A 20757-nucleotide genomic window follows, 5' to 3' on the forward strand; every position below is an offset into this window, starting at 1 on the left:
TGAGTACAGAATTTCCTGATAGCCTTCGGTGAGATTGTGTCAATGTACAGATTCTCCTTTTCTCTTTTTCTTTTGATCCCCCCATACTCTCCGGCTCAGCTAATTCAATCTCAGCTAAACTTTGTTGTATATATACGTGTTCTCTGTGGTATCTTTTTCCTTTCAATTTTATGTGCCGCGTCGGAGAGCAGGTGGGGGAGCCCCGCTCTGCTTATGCGCGGTGACGGTAAGCGAGGGCTGGGTGAGACCGAGAAAGCTGTTCAGAGCATCTGAACGCCCTCTCAGGATCTTCGCAGCTGTCTCTGCGGCTTTTTAATTTTTCTTCTGGTCAAGAACCAGCATGGGAGGCAAACGTCTTACTCTTCAGTTTTGTTGTTTTACTTTAGAATCAAACTCACTTTAAATAACGGAGGCTGTTGCATGTTGATGGTGTTTTGTACTAACACCAGTGAAGCAAGGCTTTCATTTTATTTATTTATTTTTTAAAGATTTTATTTATTTATTTGACAGAGATAGAGACAGCCAGTGAGAGAGGGAACACAAGCAGGGGGAGTGGGAGAGGAAGAAGCAGGCTCATAGCGGAGGAGCCTGATGTGGGGCTCGATCCCATAACGCCAGGATCATGCCCTGAGCCGAAGGCAGACGCTTAACCGCTGTGCCACCCAGGCGCCCCAAGGCTTTCATTTTAAAGCATGTATTGAAAATGGACACATTCCTTTTCATACCTCCAGTTTGTAATTTGAGGTCTCACTTTGGGATATCAAAATACACTGATGGTATTCATTTAGTATTTTATTCAATTTTCCCCAAAATTTAAACTTAATATTTAAACTTAAGAGCTAAGCTTTCAGAGATTTGATAAATGTCGGAATTGGCTACAACCCATTAGGTAAAAATCCCGACTTGTGAGACAGATGGTAGGAGGAAATGCTCTATTTTTCATATTATAGGCTCCTTACATAAGGCACGTGCTTTTTGACAAACTCTTAGAAAATCACTTGAATTTCTAAAAAAATGACAATTGAGAGAGATGTGAATTTAGTCTTTTAAAAACTTCCTGCTAGAAAAATTTAAGCAATTCTTTCTCATCAAAATGATTTTTAAAACATGAGGGATCATACACATTATAGCAAAGAAACAATCTGTATCATAATCAAGGAATGCTATTTTGGGGGATTATTGCAGGGTATTAATATTCATGTTTAATGTCCAATGGTAAGGTGAACTCAGAGTCTCTGGACATCTTGATTTCAAGATTTTAAGAATATTTTCAAATTGCCCTGCTAACACTCTTTTATTAAAAGCTGTAGGTTAGTCTGGGTTAATGGTGTTAACGGTAGAGACCATATGTGTTTTAAGGTTTAAACTGAATAATGTACACAAGCAACTGACATTTGGTTTGTTCCCGTGATTTCTCTACACATTTGTTTAATGATTTTGAAAATGTTAGCATAGCAGGAAAGAATTTAGAGGTCATTTAAAACTTACTTGTGTTTAAATTATTTGATAGAATCCTCATCAGATTTGACTCTTGGCACATGGTAAAGCAGGTCATGATCTCATGTTAATATCATGGATACTTTGAAGGACATATTCAGCAATGTGGAAATTTCAGCCTATTATCTGTTTCTTATTTTGTGATTTGTCTTGGGTGCCCTTGCTCGCAGGCTGAACTTTTTTTTTTTTTAACCTTTGTCATCGTATCACATTTTAAATGTCACCAGACCAGTGTTTATGTAGTTGGGTTCTCCCTTCCCTCTCTTTTCCATCCATTATTACCTCCCTCCACACAGAAGCATTTCTTTTGGAGCTCTGCTACTTTTTTACCCTGGACAGTAAAACAATCTCCCTTCGGGATAATTGACTCCTAGCAGAAATTTCTGTGTGTTCTGTGCAATCTTTTCTACCACCACTGTTTCTCCTCCCAGGTAAGAAAGATTTCAGATGATGTTTGATTTCAATTAATTGTGTTGTACTTGGCACCAAATGCAAGACATTTGGTGATTTTTTTTTCTCATTAAATGGGTAAACTGATTAATTCTATTTAGAATGAATGTGAGGGAAGTATTACTATATGTATTGGTCTTAAAATCAGATTTGTATGTTCCAGATATGTTTGGATAATTCAAAATACATACATTTTAATAACCTCATGTGGGTTGGAAAGTGCTGAAAGCCTTAGAGGTCTGGGCATCTGTGAACTGTCCGTCCGCAAAAGAACGAGTTGGGAAATTGAGGCAGGGCAGGAGACCCTTCAGAGAGATCAGACCCCTGTATTTAATTAACTTCAATGATCCAACACTTAGAAGGTGAGAGATGCAGAATGTGGGGAGATGCCCAGGAGTCTCCAGCTAGCTCAGTTTGCTTCCTTGTCTTATAGGTGGAAGAGGTGGCAGAAGGTTAAGGAGTGGACTTTAAAGCAGGACAGAGTGTTCTGTGCTAGAAAGTAAATAGCACTGAACAAGGAAAAGTGAGATCGCATTTCCTTTCAGAGGTCACAAAGGGTGATGATGCTGATACACAAGAAAGTTCACTGGGACACAACACTGATGGGAGAAAAATAGTTACATCTGCCTACGGATGTTTATGCGAACATGGCAGTTTCTCGCTAGACAGATGTTCATCATCCACATTTCGATGCAGGTCACTGATTAGGGCGATGTGTGCGTATCTGCCTTGCAGAATCCTGGGGTTGCAAGGCTCTTATCTTTGTCCTAAGATTGGGCCTCTCTTAGAAGCAGATGATTGATTACTACACGGAAGAGTTCACCTCCAACCAACTTCCTTCCTTCCTTCCTCCTTCCTTCCTTCCTTCTTCCTTCCTTCCTTCCTTCCTTCTTCCTTCCTTCCTTCCTTCCTTCCTCCTCTCTCTCTCCCTGTCTCTCTCTCTTTCTTTTTCTTTCTTAGAAAAGCAGGCATGACCTGGTAAAGTAAGTATTCTGAATTATCTCTGTTAGGGAAAGCTAATCTGGACATTATCTTGTAGCAGGAAAAGGTTTTTGGATGGAGAGCATGTTACTGAATGAATTAACATATGAATTGACATACCCAAACCCATGACAGGAAGGGCTGAGTTGCAACACATCTCGGGAGCACCTATACTTTGGGGACTTTTAACAACACAGACACTTGTTTCCCCTCAGGGTTTGCTTCGGATCAACCCTGAGTGAGCTCTGATTTTAAAGCCTCAAGCTGAAAAAATAGCGCCTCCAAGAGGTGCTCACTTAGAGCTGGAAGATGTGGATTTGCGAGCAGTTTTCAAGGGGACGTTGGTCACCCAACATATTAGGAGACTCTGGGACTGGTTCTTAAAGCAGCTGTCCTTAGGCCAGTACTGCCACATACATTTGATGGATGTTGTTCCCAGGTTTCTGGAACCATGTAAGGTGAAGCCTGGGCACCAATTCACAGAAGAATGGGCTTAAATTGGAAACATGCATTTTTGTCATCACTCTTCGATGCAATGCACAGCAATACAGTTGCACTTTTGCTGGAAGCAGATTGAAATGTGAAAGGTCATATTCACTCCAGAATTAAGGAAAGTTTCATGGTTTGAATCATACCCCTGCAGAGCATGAAACCAGGTGAAGTTGGGTAGCTAATCATTAAAAGGATGGTTTACCTTAAAATGCGTGGGCCAGTCTTGCTCTTGATGATTGTAGATGATTGTGACTCCTGAACAAGAGGTATAAGGAGTAGTCCCTAGAAGCTGGGGGGCGGGGGGGGGGTTATTTCTGTAAAGCAAAACTTTAAAAAAAAAATTACTCTTATTGTCAGTTGTTTGGGAGACTGAGAGACCTGAGACCTTTTGATTTATTTTCTTTTTATTGAGAACATACAAGCAGTACGTACAATTCATATCAGTCTTCTAGATGAAGTGATTTCTTCGCTCGGGTGGGAGAGCCATCCCAGAGCGATTCTGAGGTGTGGGACTAAACGTGGAAAAATCATCTTTCTCTGCACAAAGCCTGCATATTTTACAAATACATCAGAGGATGGATGTTAAGGAGGGTAAGAAGACTGGTTCCCCACGTGGTTTGTTTAGCAGAGTAGAAGGTGGGAGGAACTGCGGCCGGCCGGCCTGACCCGAGTAGTAATCAGCTAGACATCGTGCGCCCACTCGTCGCTGAGCGTCTGACACTAGGAAGTAAAGTATGCCCGGGAGATGTTAGTAGGATTCCCATTTTTCAGGCGACGTGCACGTCACCTCGATGGGCAGATCAGAAGTTGAACCTGTGTGTGTTTCTTTGTGAACAGAGGCTCTTAAAATGAGGATAAAAGTTCCTCTTTCAAAGAGCTGTTCTAAGGTTTTTTTGTTGTTTTTTTTTTTAAAGATTTTATTTATTTATTCGACAGAGAGAGAGACAGCCAGCGAGAGAGGGAACACAAGCAGGGGGAGTGGGAGAGGAAGAAGCAGGCTCATAGCAGAGGAGCCTGATGTGGGGCTCGATCCCAGAACGCCGGGATCACGCCCTGAGCCGAAGGCAGACGCTTAACCGCTGTGCCACCCAGGCGCCCCCTGTTCTAAGGTTTTTAAATGAGACACGATGCGGGTGTAGCAAGGTAAATACCGCCCTGGCCCTTAGCTGAGCTCCCTGTAGGATCCCTCATTATCATTATAATAATCAAAATTATCGTTAGAATGGTGCTTTCCAGTCCCGCCTCGACAATTACTGGCAGTTACTGGTGCTAATACTAATTGGTAATCACCGTAATCACGGCTACCCGGGGCCAGGGAGGGCCTGTTACGCAGTGGTAATTCAAGGAAGTAAAATAGGGGGCAGATTTGACAGCTGATTGAAGTTACAGTCGTTTGTCATTTCCTGCTTCTCTTTGCGCTCACTGTGACTACAGGAGCCGTGTGACAGGCCCCTTGAAGGAGCCTTCCCGTCACTCCCTGTAGACACACACCAGATGTGCTTTTTCCATCGGCTGCCCTCAGCCAGGGTTCACCCAGGGCAGGAAGGACGACGGCTGTGTCCGCTTTGCACCCCTGCCCCAAAGCCTGCCAACAGCCGCCCTGGAGGGACCGTGACCCTCGGCGCCACCCAGAGCTGTGCTTGGATGTAATGGATCCTCACCTGATTTTCCCCTCGGAGAGAAATCAGGCACCCATCGGCCATCTTTTATTAATAATGTACAAATTATTATAATGCAGATGAGTCCTGCACCGTCCACTTGTTCCCAGGGCAACAGTTTTGGAAACAAAGCAGAATCAGAGAAGTCCTGTATATTGCCCTAGTCCTATGTCTGCCTCCTCAGTGTGAATAATTGTGTCTCTGGAATGGATTGCTGCATAACCAACCGCCCCGAACCTCCGTGGCTTCAAACAATGATTTATTATTTCTCTCTGTGGATTGATTAGGTTTTTCCTTTGCTGGTCGCACGTGGGCCACTTGCAGCAGGGTGGCTGGAAGTGGGATCAGCCAGGATGGCTGGCACGGCTGGGCCTCTCTCTCCACATGGAATTTTCGTTTCATCCAAGAGAGGAGAAAAAAAAAAAAAACAAAAAAAACCTGCAAGCCTCTGGCACCTAGCATCATTTCTGTGACATTCTCTTGGTAAAACAGATCACAGGCCAGCCTTGAGTCAAGGGAAAGGCAAACCGACCACCTCTTGATGGGAGGGCTGGCAATGTCACAATGCAAAGGCGCACAAGAGAAATGGCTTCCGCCATCTTTGAAACCAAGCTAACACAAATTGCAAAAATATGTGTGACGTGAGAGTCGCACCAACACCAGTGATGCAGATACTAGATTTTTCTACTTAAGGTGAGTTTTATCTTTATAAAGACGGTTCAGAATAAATACTCCATGGGGCAAATTTTGAAGCATTCCTGCATAAGATATTGTCCATTTAGTTTGTTCAAAGATGTAGAGATTTGGCTTGTAGGCCCAGCCTGTACACGACCTCATTATGTATTTGGAGTGTCCACATGGAACCATGCATTTATTCATGCCTGCATGCATTCATTTGTGCATATATTTGAACATGTTTTTCTACCCAAATCCCGAAGTTGGTCACTGTAAGAGGGTGAATAGCCAGATTAATTAGACATCTTTTTTTAAACTTAAGGTATCGCCACTGACCGTAATCTTTTTCATCTATCTTGTGCAAATCCCAATAGGACCAACTTCTACTCTGATTTCTTTTAGTTTGTTGTTTTTTAAACTCAACTACTTTTTTTTTTCCTCTAAGCAAGAGCTCTTTTTGTCTTTTCCATGTAAACCTGTATTAAGAAGTTGTGACTCGGGGCACCTGAGTGGCTCAGTTGGTTAAAGTATCTGACTTCAGCTCAGGTCATGATCTTGGGGGTCTGGGACTGAACCCCATGTTGGGCTTCACGCCCAGCAGGGAGTCTGTTTCTCCCCCTCCCTCTGCACCCCCTTCCCGCCATTCATGTACCTGCCTGTGCACCCTCTCTCTCAAATAAATAAATAAAATCCTAAAAAAAAGAAGTTGTGACTCTAATGGGATATGAGTAAAGACAATGTCTCATGGCATACTCTACATGTGGACACCCAGAGACATCCATATTTTTTTTTCCTCAAGAGTTTATTTATTTGAGAGAGATGGCAAGAGAGAACAGAGCAGGATGGAAGGGCAGAGTGAGAAGCAGACTTCCCGCTGAGCAGGGAGCCCAGTGTGGCCGACCCCAGAACCCTGGGATCATGACCTGTGCTGAAGGCAGACGCTTAACCAACTGAGCCACCCAGGAGCCCTGGGACATCCATCTCCTGAAGGAGCTAATACTTAAAGCTATATTAGAAAAGGAGTGAACTCGGGAGATAAAACATCAAGCTATAAGGCTATGATAGTTTAGCCACCAGAGCAGCATCCAGTGATAGTCCACACCAATCTTGGGCACTCTGGGATTTGCTGGTAGCAGGTACAAATGTGCACAACATTCATTATTTGTTCATTTATGCAGAAAATTTTTTTGTGTTTTAGGCCTGTTCTAGCTGGGGTATATTGCAGTGAAAGAAAAGAAGTTCTTGTCTTCATGTAACTTAAATTCTACTCAGGGGAAATAGAGAGCAAAAATGTATATGATTTGACAAGCTGTGATAATCAGTAGGGGAAAAAGAGCAGAGGTCAAGGAGGTGAAGGGAAAGATGGAGAGATGGAGAGAATCTGGACAGGGATGTACGGGGAAAATCAAGATGAAATGGTGTCTCATTGGGTGGAAAGTATTTGAAGACAGGAGTGATAATTGTTTCAAAAGCTGCTGGGAGGTTAGGTTAGCTGAGGACTGAGGACTGACCGCTGTGTTTGGCAACGTGGAGGTCATCAGTGACCCTGACACGAGCTATTTCATGGAGTGGAGTGCAGAGAAAAGCCAGGTTATTTTGAGTTCAAGACAGAAGGAGGGGAAAAGAAGGAGAGGCAGAGAGTATAGAAAACTCTTTGGGGGATGTTTTGCTGAAGGGATGGGGAGGAAACGGACGGTAACTAAAGTGGGCAAAAGGAGAGAATTTTACATCATAGGAAATATGACAGCATGTCTGGTGCTATAGTGATGGTCCAGCACAGAGCGGAAACCAATGACGTGGAAGAGAGACAGACAATTTCTGCAGTGATGTCCTTCAGGAGGTGAGGAAGATGGATTGCTCTGAAGCAGGTTTTAAAATTCATGTCATTAAAATTTTAAGCATATATCCCAAGTATGTATATGTATATACACACACACACATATATATTTTAAACTTTTATTTATGTGCTATTTTACTACGTATTATAAACTTTTATTTATATGCTACTTCAATGTTTTAATTTCAAAACATATATAAAATTCAAACCAAATCTTTGGGGAAATAAATATATACAAAAGACCTAGTATTTTCTCTCTGTACCCCACAGATAGTCTTACACATGTATACCTTTTTTTTTTTAAGATTTTATTTATTTATTTGATAGAGACAGAGAGAGAGGGAACACAAGCAAGGGGAGTGTGAGAGGGAGAAGCAGGCTTCCTGCCAAGCAGGGAGCCCGATGCGGGGCTCGATCCCAGGACCTGAGGATCATGACCTGAGCCAAAGGCAGATGCTTAACGGCTGAGCCACCCGGGCGCCCCTACACACGTATACCTTAAAATGCATACACCTCACTTTGGGGTTCTTTCTTTAGACAATGTCACTGACACTGACTCTGACTTCTCAAAGAACAGCTGGAAGGAAAGAGCCTGGTCTTTTAGATTTGAGAATTTGAGTTTTCCTTTTATCTTGTTTTCTGTCTAGGAAAGTATGTTGACCATAAGCCACCCCTTGTAAAAAGCAATGACTTTAGGGGCGCCTGGGTGGCTCTGCTGGTTAAGCGTCTGCCTTCGGCTCAGGTCATGATCCCAGGGTCCTGAGATCAAGTCCCATGTCAGGCTCCCCACTCAGCGTGGGGCCTACTTCTCCCTCTCCTTCTGCTCCCCTGCTCCAGCTCTCTCCCTTGCGTGCTCTCTCTAAATAAAAATCTTAAAAAAGAAAAGAAAAGAAAAGAAAAGAAAGAAAAGAAAAGAAAAGAAAGAAAAGAAAAGAAAGCAATCACTTTAAATGTAATGCTTGCCATGATGTAGTTAAAAGACCTAATTCATAAGAAGCTTCTTCAAATGCAACTAGAGGCTACTTTTGTCACATGTAATATCACAAAATACAAAAAATACTCAGAAAGGAGAATAACCACATTTCCATTTTTATTAGTTGATGTTGGGTCACTTTTTAAACACAGATCATTCCCATGGCTTTCTTGAGTCCATGATTAAAGGGCAAAAGTGTGTATCTCATCATAGGTATACAACTAAAACCTTTCACCGCATGATAAGAAGAGTGAGAAATTCATCTTGTAGTTTTTGTATAAAAAAAATGCAGTTGCCAGCTAATGGGCAAACTAAGCAAGCTGTCCCCGGGTTGCCAGGGGTCAAAAGGCTAAGTGATCGGCACCGGCGTCTTTCTCAGAAGACACTGTCCTCTGGGAGGTATTTTTGCTAATTATGAGGCTGAAATTACCAGCACAAGAACATTGTTCTGTGATTGACTGGCTAAAATAATAAAACGATGATGTCAGGTTGAACCACGAAAGTCTTTAAGGTGGCCGAAGGAATCTTTCCCACGGTTTCAGTGAAAGCCCAGTTGTGAATTGGCAAGTCCAGGTATGCCGGCAAGACGCTGGGGTGCAGTCACCACATTCACAGTGTGCGGATCTCTCTCTCAAGGAGACGGAATGCTCCTAAATCAGCCTTTCCACAGCAGGGGGCGGCATCATGCTCCACATTTCCACTCGAGAGCCTTCCTTTTCCTGACGGCTGGGGCTGTAGGTTCCCTGAGTTGCCCTTTTGTTGGATGCAACCACAGAGACAACCACCACCAGAAAGAGGGTCAACAGCAAGGCTGACATCACTGAGCCAACGGCGGTGAAAATGTCCGAGATCACGTCATCTGCCAACTGGAAGGAGTGAAATAATGGTGAGGTGAGTTATAGAGAAAAGGTACATGTGTAGGACACTGGAGCTACCCTGGAATGAAAACCAACCAGAATGCAGGTGTCACTCAGCATGGTAAACAGACCAAGGTCTGAAAGGGAAGTCAGCTTTTCTTGTTCCCAGGTCATGTGAAATGACTATAGACGTAAGAGCCAAGATCTAGAGGCAGAAAGTGTGGCGTGAAATACCTACTCGATTTACCCTGAGTCTTCATCTCTGACTGGGATCATTCCTACGACATGCAGGGCAACAGATAGCCCCGCACGCATATTCGTAAAAGAGCTCTCCATCTCTACAAACACGGTATTCCCAGTGTCTTCCCTCCCTTGCCAGGAGCTCTGGCTTTGGATTGAAGGAATAGTTGTTTTACAGCCTTTTTTGGGGTGGGGAGGGGGAGGAGAAGCAAATTAAATTAGCTGGGTCTCATGGGAAAGATCCCAAGACAGAGGAGGGAATGCAACGTGCTAGTCCCACAGGCCCTTTCCACAGTCCTCGCTTTGATTTAGATTCCACGTGACAATTGAATTGTTGTAAAAACACAGGAGCTCGGTGTCGAACCAAACATCCAGAAACAGAAAACTGCACGTAGAGCCCTGTCAGGAGGAGCTGGATCCTGGGATCTCAGGGGTGTTGCTCATACACATGGGTTTCTTTAATGTTCCTTCCGCTCGGTTTGCGAGCACTTTTGAGCATTGGGTAACATGAAACTGTGATTTAGTTGCAGAACAATACGAAAGGCAAGAAGCAGTCACTATGTGAATTTTTAACTGATTTTCAAAGAAATAATTCTGTCACAGTAAAAGTGGGATTAAACCAGTTCACTTTTCATTTAGCTTTCTCTCTGACCCATCCCCGCGTTACCAAGCCAAGCTACTGATACATATGGAATCTTTGTTTAGTTGAACACCCTAGGGAATTTTAAATCTCTTCACTCTCCTTAGTCTTTTTTGTTGTTGCTCCATGTGCCTTGGTTTAAACTATCACGCAATTAATGTAATACGGTATCTCTTCCCAGCGTTGTCTTGGGTGTCCTCACTACTAGTTCTGCTCCAATGTGGTTCATTAGTTTGTTCATTCATTCAACAATATTTATTTATTTATTTATTTTTAAAGATTTTTTATTTCTTTATTCGACAGAGACAGCCAGTGAGAGAGGGAACACAAGCAGGGGGAGTGGGAGAGGAAGAAGCAGGCTCCTAGCGGAGGAGCCTGATGTGGGGCTCGATCCCACAATGCTGGGATCACGCCCTCAGCTGAAGGCAGACGCTCAACCGCTGTGCCACCCAGGCGCCCCTCAACAATATTTATTGACCACCTGCTATGAACACTTCATTGAGTTGGAAATAAAAATACAAAGATAGATCAAAGTTGTTGTATGTAAGCGATGAACCACTGAGTTCTATTCCTGATACCAACATTGCACTATATATTAACTAATAGAATTTTTTTAAAAATCTGAAAAAAAAAAGAAAAGGATAAAAAGCCAAACAAAACAAAACCAACCTACACAAAGCTTGGAATCTGGAGCTCAGATTCTGTGATGAGCGGAGGGGACACACACACATGCACAAATGACCATAATATATTATAAATACAGATTATGATTGTGTCATAAATGAACTCTACTGGGGTGTAGGTGGAGTGATATTGGAATGAGGCATTTGATTGTTCTTTGAAAGATGAGAAAACATTCAAATATTTCAAGCAGGAAATTCTACTTGGATGGAACAATTTGAAATAAAAAGGGCAAGGGAATATGAAGTCCTTGGAGTTTGGGGCAACAATAAGAAATGAATGTAACCAAAAATATTATCCAAGACTGTGTGTTTGAATTGTGAATGGATTTTAGAAGTTGGTAGAAGATAGAACTATAAAGTAGATTGATCTTACAAGAAATTTAAGTACCACCCTGATATCCGGATTTTGTCCTATAGTCAGTGGTGGGGGGCAAGGGGGCATTGAAGGAGTTTAAGTAGTAGCATCATGTGATCTGATCTGTGTTTTATTAATTTGGCTCTGCTTTCAGGGTGACAGATGGTGACAGTGAAGTTGGGGAAGAAACTGGAGGTGGAGAAAACAGGGGTTTATTAGTCAAAATGAGCAATGACCAATTGCTTAATTTACCAATGGAATGAGAATTGAAGGAAAAGAATGTTTGAGGGGAATTTTCTGAGAGAGAGTTGCTCCGTCTCAGACTGTGTGAGGCTGGGGAACAGCAGAGGACAGACAAGGTGGCTGATACTTCCATATTAGACGACCGTAGCCGGGGATATCCTTGACTGGGACAGGGGACATAGAAGGAGAGAACAGGTTTGTGCAGGAAGACGATGAGTTCTGTTTGGGAAAAGCTAGTTTCAGAAAGCATTCAGGCATGTTGTGCTAGTAGATAGAAATAGTTCCTCTCTCCTCTCCACTTTTCACATTGCTGTAGAAACTCTGGGCTGTAACCACTTTTCATCCCTCAGTTACAGGAGCTTAGGAGTCAAGTAGATACAGAATTTAGAATCACACAAGTCTGTAGTTTTTGAGCAAAATGGTTTACCTTCCCCTATAGGGAGAGTTCTCCTGCCATATTGTGTGGCCGTCCTTTTGTGAGTCATTACATCTTATATCTGCAAAGATAGCTGTGGGCTGGGAAACATGAAGAGAGCCATAGACTTGGCCTTGAAAGGTCAAAAGTCAGAGAAGGACAGATGGAGTCCAACCAGCAAAAACTCTCGGTATTATCTAGGGACCTTCAGATAATGTACACTCTTGTTCCTACATGTCGGCTTCATCTCAGCCTATCCAGTAAATTGTGTCATCTTCAGAAGGAAAAGACTGTTCTCCTGGGCCACTGAGTTGGGAGTGTCTACACCCAAGCAGGGGAGAGAAACTGGTTTGCTTCTATTTTCTGAGCCTTTCTGGGCCCTCCTCATTCCGCCCGAGTCCGATGATCCTCGGGAAGCTAAAGCAGCAGAGACCGGCCCATCTGCCACCTTGCAGGAGAGGGAGAGGGAGTCCTGGGCGTAGGCTGAGTCCTTGTGAGAACCACGGTTCTGGCCAAACCAGAGGGCTGCTCGGCCTCACATACCTTGTGACTCGCGAGGAACCAAAGACCCTTGTCTGCAGTTCCTTCACTGTTCTCGGAAATGTGCTAAGAATGAAAGCACAAGGCTTGAGATGCCGCCCCATCTGTCACTCCCTGCCGTGTGCCGCGTGGGTAAGGCTCCAGCTTACAGAGGTGCAGTCCTGCGTTTGAGGCCCAGCTCTGCCCCTCACGTGTGTGAACGCTAGCCGGCCACTTCACCTCCTAGAGACCCATTTGCATCACCTATAAAACTGGAGATTACTATATATGTCAAAGGTTAAGAATAAGGAAACAAAATGAATGCAAAATAACACAAAACATGGCCTATGGTAAGTTCTCAACACATAAAAATATGAGCGGCCATTTCTATGCCATTTCTCATCCTCCCTAATTCTACTTACTTACAAAAGATAAACTTGCACTCCCTCAGTACCTTGCAGTATGGCCAAGGGAGCCAACCTACAACCCTAATATTGCAATTCCGAGCTCCAGATAAAGGTTTTGATGAAACAGTTCGCCTAACTCTATCAAATAGAGCATGTCATTAAGCGTTGGAATAAAGCTGAATGAGTAGGGTTTTGAAATCGCCTCTTGAGGGCCCTTTGCTTTTGAATTCCCATGGTTGAAAGGCTTTTTTTGCTCTGCTATTCTTCAACTGTGCTTAAAATACACAGCCCCGGAACGGATCTTTTGATAATTGAAACTGCTGTGGACTGATGAAGGCCTCCAAGCGCGGGACTGTCCTGAAAACCAGCACGGACGTCAGGCCACGCCTGCCCGGCTGGCTTGTGTCCTCACAGTGCACTTCTGAGTAACCTTCTTCTGAAAAGATAGGCCCCAAATTAATTATACCTTTCACGTAAAATTATTTTTTTAATGACATGCTACAATCTGTACTGTTATTATGTTTGTATCTTTTCAAAATCTATATTTTATATGTGGTTAATTGAAACTGTAGTTATTTTGAATTCTATGTTTGCAGAATAAAATAAATAGGCGTTTCTTTTTTTTTTTCCTAAAGAGAATTCCTTCTGAAACACTGACTGGCTGTAGCCTACATATGACCCGAAACAAGGGTATACTCTGGAACTCTAAGGTGAAATTGTCAAGCCCTATTTTGATTCTTTTCACTTGAGAGTATGCTGGAATATGCTGGAACCATACTTTTTCCCCATTTTTAAAAAAATTTATTTATTTTGGAGAGAGAGGGCACAAGCAGGAGAGGCAGAAGGAGAGAGAATATTAGGGGATGTCTGGGTGGCTCAGTCGGTTGGGCATCTGCCTTCAGCTCAGGTCATGATGCCAGGGTCCTGGGATTGAGTCCCATGATGGGCTCCCTGCTCAGCAGGGACCCTGCTTCTCTCTCTGCCTGTTGCTCCCCCTGCTTGTGCTCTCTCTCTGTCAAACGAATAAATAAATCTTTAAGAAAAAAAAAAGAATCTCAAGCAGACTCCAAGCTGAGAGTGGAGCCCAATGGGAGCCTCTATCCCAGGACCCTGAGATCACGACCTGAGCCAAAACTAAGAGTCAGACTCTTAATGGACCGCACCAGCCAGCGCCCCCTCCCCTTATTTTTAATTCTTTAAAGGGAATTTAATACTGTGTTTCTTTTCAAGGGAGACTGGAAACAGTAAGCACTTGCTAAACAAACAGAAATGGGTTTAAATGCAGTTTTGCCTCTGGTGTGGTTTACATATAGGCCAAGTTTCCCCACCTGCAAGGTGGGGCTAGGAATCACCAGGTCTCAGAACTCTTCCGAGTATTGTAGCATTCAGGCACTTCGAGAGTGGCTCACGAGGCGTGGACTCAATCCTCGTCCGTGGCTCTTGTTTATCGTTACCCAGAGTGACCTCTCCCTGGCTGTTGTCCCTGGTCCTGCTCCCAGCCCAGACCGGCTGTTGGGAAATGTCAGCACTCAGGGCCGAGCCTGGGGACGGCGAGGGCCCGCGCATCACCACCCTGGCCACGCCGCTGGGGAGCCTGGCCCATCAGGATCCACCGGCCCCTCACTAATTGACTGCCGAACAGCTCACCTAATTTTGAAAACACGAAATGAGCTGGCCTGTCTGCAAAGAATAAGAACTGAGACCCCTTCTGTCCTGGATCCGGATCTGCCTGCCACAATACACAGGGCCGGTGACAGCATTCAGAAGGATGTGAAAACAATACGCCCATTGGCAGGAGCCTGGGAAAGAGAGGAAACATTCTAGAGTTTCTTGAGAAACTTGACCTCGCATTTCCAAGTGAAAACACTGAAACTTTGCCTTCAAGCGAGGACAGTCAAGGACCGATGTTACAGTTACCACCTGTTAAGAGCTTCTTTCTCTTGTGCCTGGGTTTCGTCAAATCAGCAAAAAGTACGTTTGCGGTTAAACAGTGCTGATGTTTGTGGCTTAAAATTGGCTCCTGGGAAACATTACCATGGAGTGAGCTACTTAAAATCCTTCCTAGAATTCGCTTATACATGGTATGTAGGAATACTTAGAGACAGTTTAAATGGGAAGTTAAAATGTCTGCATGTGCCTGTTGACCACCGGTTACACCCCCCCTTCAATATGTGAGTTTTTGAAACTAGTTTGTGGTGTTTTGTGTTATGTGAGTAGCTAAATAAGGCCATTATGTATTATTATGAGAATTAGTGATTCATGGAAAAATTAAAGATGTGCTTTTAGAAAGCTGGTTATAACATGTAACTCTTATCTATGTATCCGAAGCAAAATGAGGACATTGCTTACACTCTCATCCCACAAAGTAATAAAAAAGAAAAAGAGAAGAATATTCCATATTTAAGACTGAGGAGAGCAGTTCTTGTGAATTGCTATTGCAACAAAGTAGGTCTTCAATTTGGTGGATGTTAAAAACCTCCCACACAGACTTACGTCCTTGAACCACAGCTTATCAGTGAATTGCTAGAAACAGCCATTTCCATAGTAATATTGAATACATGCCAGAACTCTGTTTTTAAAATTAAACTTGCTGCAGCAGCCAATTTTCAACCATAAATACACTGTCCACTTTACAGTTATAAGGGGGGCAGGAGAGTCGTGGAAAGCCCAAAGGGAGGACTTAGGAAGCGTCCGGGCACAATGAGGGGGTGAGTCAACCAGACACGCCTCTCCCTGAATAAAGGCTCAGTAAGGTGAAGAAAGGGTGGACATCACAGGGTTACTCAGAGCAGCGGGCAGGCAACGGGGGGCAGTGGAGGGATGGGGTGTCTACACTGCAAGCTGAGTAGCATTTTCTCCTTGGCACTGCTCTGCCTCCTCATCCAGTGCTCTGCTTCCCCTAGAAGCACCCCTGCTCTCCCTGGGGATTCCTGGGGACAAGACAACGGTGAGCTCCAGGCCCTCCAAGGACCGTGTAAGACTGCACTTAGCATTTGAAGTCCCTCCCTGGAAAAAAGACTCCTACGTGAAGCCTTTCTCACTAATTCTCACCAAGTAATCACACTCCCTTTGGACAGTACTGACTGGGTGTTTTCACAACAGTCTGGGGACAGAAAAACCGGGCTGAGATGAGAGTTCAGCCAACCACAGCACTGGAAGGTGCTGTCTCGGGAATCTTCCCAAGTGATTTCCATATCTGGTCTGTTGAAGAGTATGGAAGAGCTACTCTGGAAATCTGGTGTGGATCCATGGGAGATAGAGGAGAAATGGGGACTGGGTCTAGCATAAGGCGACATGTGTGATGTTCTCTGAAACCATCAGCCTCTTTCACGCATCAGCCCAAGCACGGCATGTGTCCTCCCGTGCACCTTTACAGAAAGAGCTCGATTATGCTGAGATGTGAAAGGCACTGAGATGTTGATCACAAAAGGACACACTTATTCCTGCATTCAACAAATAATTATCGATCACGTACTCTGTACAAATGCAATGCTAGCTAGAAATGCTAGAAATACAGAGGTGAGCGAAACTGTCTCTGTCCCTGCTGCTTGAGGCACTGGGTCTGTAATTCTTGCCCTGATGTCTCCAGCCTCCTTCTTGCTTAAGATGTCAGATTTTAGGCGGGAAGACAGAGGAAGCTAAAAGTTTAGAGACACTGCTTTTGTATTTTTCTCTCTTAGGTGGGTGGTGTGAGTGATAGAATTGTCTTCCTAGGAATACAGGCCTTATGGATAAAACTTCCCTCTCTCTGTCTCATACAAGAACTAAATCCCAGCAGCCCACAGTCAAGATTTTATTATGTTTTTTTTGGTAAATTTATTGTTCAAAGATAATAACCTCAGGCATGTCTGCCTGCCCAGGGTCAGGGGTTTACCAGATGTTGTGCACACAGAGACTATTTTAATTCTCTTAACAACCCAACTAGGGAGGGACGATCATTTCCTCTCACTTTCTCAGGGAGGCCTTCCCGGTCACCCTCTATCTGCAGTCAGCTTTGTTTCTCTCTAAAACACACCCCCCTGTGATATCTATGTGGTTCACGCACGTCTTCCCCCTGGAATGGAAGCTCTATCGAGGAGCAGATGTTTGTCTTCCCTGCTCCTATCTCCCTACTGCCTGGAACAAAGTTGGTCCCACAGAGACACTGCAATGACCGCCCTTTGGCAGAAGGGAGTTAAAAGCGTAAGAGCTTGCCCGGCAGCATGCAGTGAGCTCTGACTACATCCACACAGGGCTTCTGCCTCTTGGGGTTCTTACCCAGTGCAAACTCCAGCGTGTGTCTGACAGAGGCACTGAAGTAGCCTGTTCTCAGACTCCTGCTGGAGGGGAAGCACCATCTCTGGGGGGCTGCTGGCTGGCACTGGTGGGGCAGATAAGGAACGACAGAACCCAGGAGCCGGGAGGCCATGAAGACAGTTGATATCATTCCTTTATGTGCAATTAGTCACAACTAAGCCATCAGTTTTTATCTTTTCCTACCCCTTATAACCAGGATGAAATTATCTGGTGGCACAAGCAGGAGCTGATAGAGATGATTAAAAAAAAAAAAAATACAAGCAGCAGCCTGTTATCCTTTGCTACGTGCAAAACATTCTTTTTGTCTCTGTTAGGTGAACCACTGGACGTTATCTTGGCCCATTTTGGTCACAGTAAAAGTGGGTGGACAATCATACTTCCTTTCCCTTTTTCTTCTGTTTCTTTCTTCATTCCAGAAAACAGCGGCTGTTAGCTAAAGACTCGGCGTGTAAATGACAGCATCGTGAGCTGCTAACATCGTAGCGTGTCAGCCCTGATGCACTGTCCTTCTTCATCCGCCCCAGACCTGCTCCGACCCGAGTCCCCTACCGCTCTGCTATTTCTCTCTTCTGCGTTCCCAGTCACAGCCGGGTTAATACACGGATTTTCTTTTACCTGGGTAATTAAACTGTCCTCTAGCCGCTGTGTCTCCCCCTAGAATCTACACCAGCCAGCCAGCCCTATAAAAAATAAACAGTAAATAAATAATACATAAGTAAATCTCCTTGCTTACCTGGCTAGAAGACCATGGGAGCTTGCTATATCAAACCTAACCATCCCAAACCTAAATCGCTAAGTTTTAAGTCAAAGTCCTTTATGCATGCCCCCATTTCCTTGTGCAGGACACCGTCATGTGTAGCCCGACTAGCACCCCGCCTTCGGGCACAGCCACTTTACCCGCCCCTTCTCAGGGAGGAACCTTCTGCTTTTGTCAATGCCACCTCTCCATGTTGAAACGTGCCGTTTATTCAATCCTACTTCACCACTGGAACTTTCTCTGTGCTCTGCAAAGCGTCCCCAGGGAAGCCCCTGGGTCTCTACTCCCAGAGTCTCGTACACAGCAGAGCCCAGGGCTCACCATACGTGTGAGGCGAGCTGTGCCCGGGTCTACATGGCATGTGGTGGGCACTTCAATGTGCTCCTGTTGCTCACTGTGGGTTTGGCCAGACTCGGCCCCTCCCCTTAGGACTCTAAGGAACGAGAATCTATTTCGTCTGGAACTTTTCAGTAACACCAAATGCTGTGTTTTGCACAAAGGGGCTGATCAATGGTTATTGACTCCCACACTTGTAATGCTCATTGCTCTGTCTGATGCACTATTAAATTCTTTTCAGTCATAAGAAGAGTTCTGTATAATAGCCCAGAAAGGGCGCCTGGGTGGGTCAGTTGGCTAAGCATCTTTCTGCCTTTGGCTCAGGTCATGATCCCAGGGTCCTGGAATCCAGTCCCACATCAGGCTCCTGGCTCAACGTGGAATCTGCTTCTCTATTTCCCTCTACGTTTCCCCCTGCTCATGCTTTCCCTCTCGCTCGCTCTCTCTCAAAGAAATAAAATCTTTAAAAATAATAGCCTTGGGGCACCTGGGTGCCTCAGTCATTAAGCCTCTGCCTTCCGCTCAGGTCATGATCCCAGGGTCCTGGGATCGAGCCCCGCATCAGGCTCCCTGCTCAGTGGGAAGCCTGCTTCTCCCTTTCCCACTCCCCCTGCTTGTGTTCCCTCTCTCGCTGCTTCTCTCTCTCTGTCAAATAAATTAAAAAAGTCTTAAAAAAAATAATAATAATAGCCCAGAAAGTTGATTGGTAGTGAAATTCATTCGCTCGTTTGTTCATACATTCATTTGCTCACCCAATAAATTTTTACTGAATGCCTTCAAAGTTTCAGGCAGCATATTAGGTCCTGCACATATGGAATTTAAAGGCATAGTCACTGTCTTTGAAAAACTCATTATTTAGTGCTAGCGCCTGGGGGTTGGGGTAGCTCTAGAAACTACCACAGGTCCCTGAGAGAGGTGTGATGTTATAGGTGAGTGCAAAGAAAAGAAAAGGGGAAGGAAGGTGGACTTCATGATGCCCTCCAAGGAAGTCCTGGGAGAACGAGGTCAGGAAAGGTGTTGAAGCAGAGGGCAGCACCAGGATCCAGTGGTGGGAGAACAAGCAACGTGGCTGGGGTGCTGGGCCATTTCCTGCTTGCCTAAGAAGTTTGAGAGAGGGCTGAGCGCTTACGTAGAGCCACGAATGGAGACGAAGTAGAAGGAGTAGCAGCACGTTTGTCAGCCAAGTGTTTACCCAGCCTGGGCACAGAACCACCTCGATACAAGCTCTGTTTCTTCCCCATCAGTGAAGCAGGGAGTCAGAATCACAGAAGCAATTTCATGTATATTCTCTGCTGATCTCGCCTAGTGCGTATGACCGGTACCCTTATTACAAATGTACCCGCTTCAAATGTTGACTTCTTTATTTATACGCCAAGAGACCTTCGCCACCCTGGGGCTTGTAAGGCAGAAAAGGGTTCCAATTTCTTTATACCCCATCTCTGCCATCATGTATAGTTTTTAGAAGGTGACTGATAAATATGTGAATGGATCTTTATACATAATTTCAAAAGCAATAGAATATTTAGCAAATGAGTTAAAAGGCAGAGGGACTTTGAGATGAAAAGATACTAAAAAGACATGAAAACCAGCAACTCAATGCAACCGATCGTATCTTGGATTGAAAACAAAATCTATAAAGGACTTATTGAGACAATTGGAGAAATCTGAACATGGGGTGATGATAAATTTCTTGAATGTGATACCAGTGTCGTGGCTGTAGAAGGAAATCCCTTTCTTTGGAGACACTTGCTGAAATAGTGACAAAAATGTTAAAATGTCTGCAACCTACTTTCTAAATAGGCAGCAAAAAAAAAAGTGTGTGTATACACAGAGGTAAACAAGGGGTAGCAAAATGTTAAAAAATTGTTGAAGCTGGGCGAAGAGTATATACTCATTCATTATACTATTTTTTTTTCTGATTTTCTTTAGGTTTCAATTTCTTCCCCTCGCCAAAAAAAAATTGGAACAATAGTATTTTTAAAGTAATGTTTATAATGCAAATAATTTGTCCAAACCTGAAATTTGTAGACTTTGCTTCTCCCACTATCCCTTCCACTGCTGTTCCAGCTTTTGCTGATTTCTCTCTTCTCTATACGTTTATTGCCCAGTAAATCTTGTTCCCACTGATGGTCTTATCTCCCCTACTAGACACTAAGATATTCGTGGATTACATCATATGTTAGTTTCCTTACATATCTGGCTCTAACCCTGTCTGCCAGGCCTAGCACAGTGCCAGGCACACAGCGAGTGTTCACGGATCTTCCCATGATCCCCTGGCATGCTCATTCTTGACCTAAAAGCTGCACTTTGGCTCTTTCCTCTCTCAGATTTCTTTCTTCTTTCCAACTTTCTTCAGTTGGTCTAAAAGCTGCTATTAATTCATTCTCACATTATGCAGGAAAAAGAGTGCCGGATCCCTGACATCCTTATAGCTTATCACATATCC

General features: G+C 44.1%; 1 protein-coding gene across 1 annotated transcript in view; it reads right to left on the reverse strand.

The window, feature by feature from the left end:
• Window positions 1-8819: 8819 nt before the first annotated feature.
• Window positions 8820-20757, reverse strand: part of CRB1 (crumbs cell polarity complex component 1) — a 195147-nt gene continuing 183209 nt past the window's right edge. The window contains exon 12 of the mRNA XM_087857530.1: window positions 8820-9429. Coding sequence (XP_087713656.1) covers window positions 9214-9429 — 216 coding nt within the window. The 3' untranslated portion in view covers window positions 8820-9213. The remainder of the gene's footprint in view (window positions 9430-20757) is intronic.

This window comes from Ursus americanus, chromosome 2, assembly GCF_024610735.1.
Source record: "Ursus americanus isolate L20-20 chromosome 2, mUrsAme1.1.p, whole genome shotgun sequence".
Classification (NCBI taxonomy): domain Eukaryota; kingdom Metazoa; phylum Chordata; class Mammalia; order Carnivora; family Ursidae; genus Ursus; species Ursus americanus.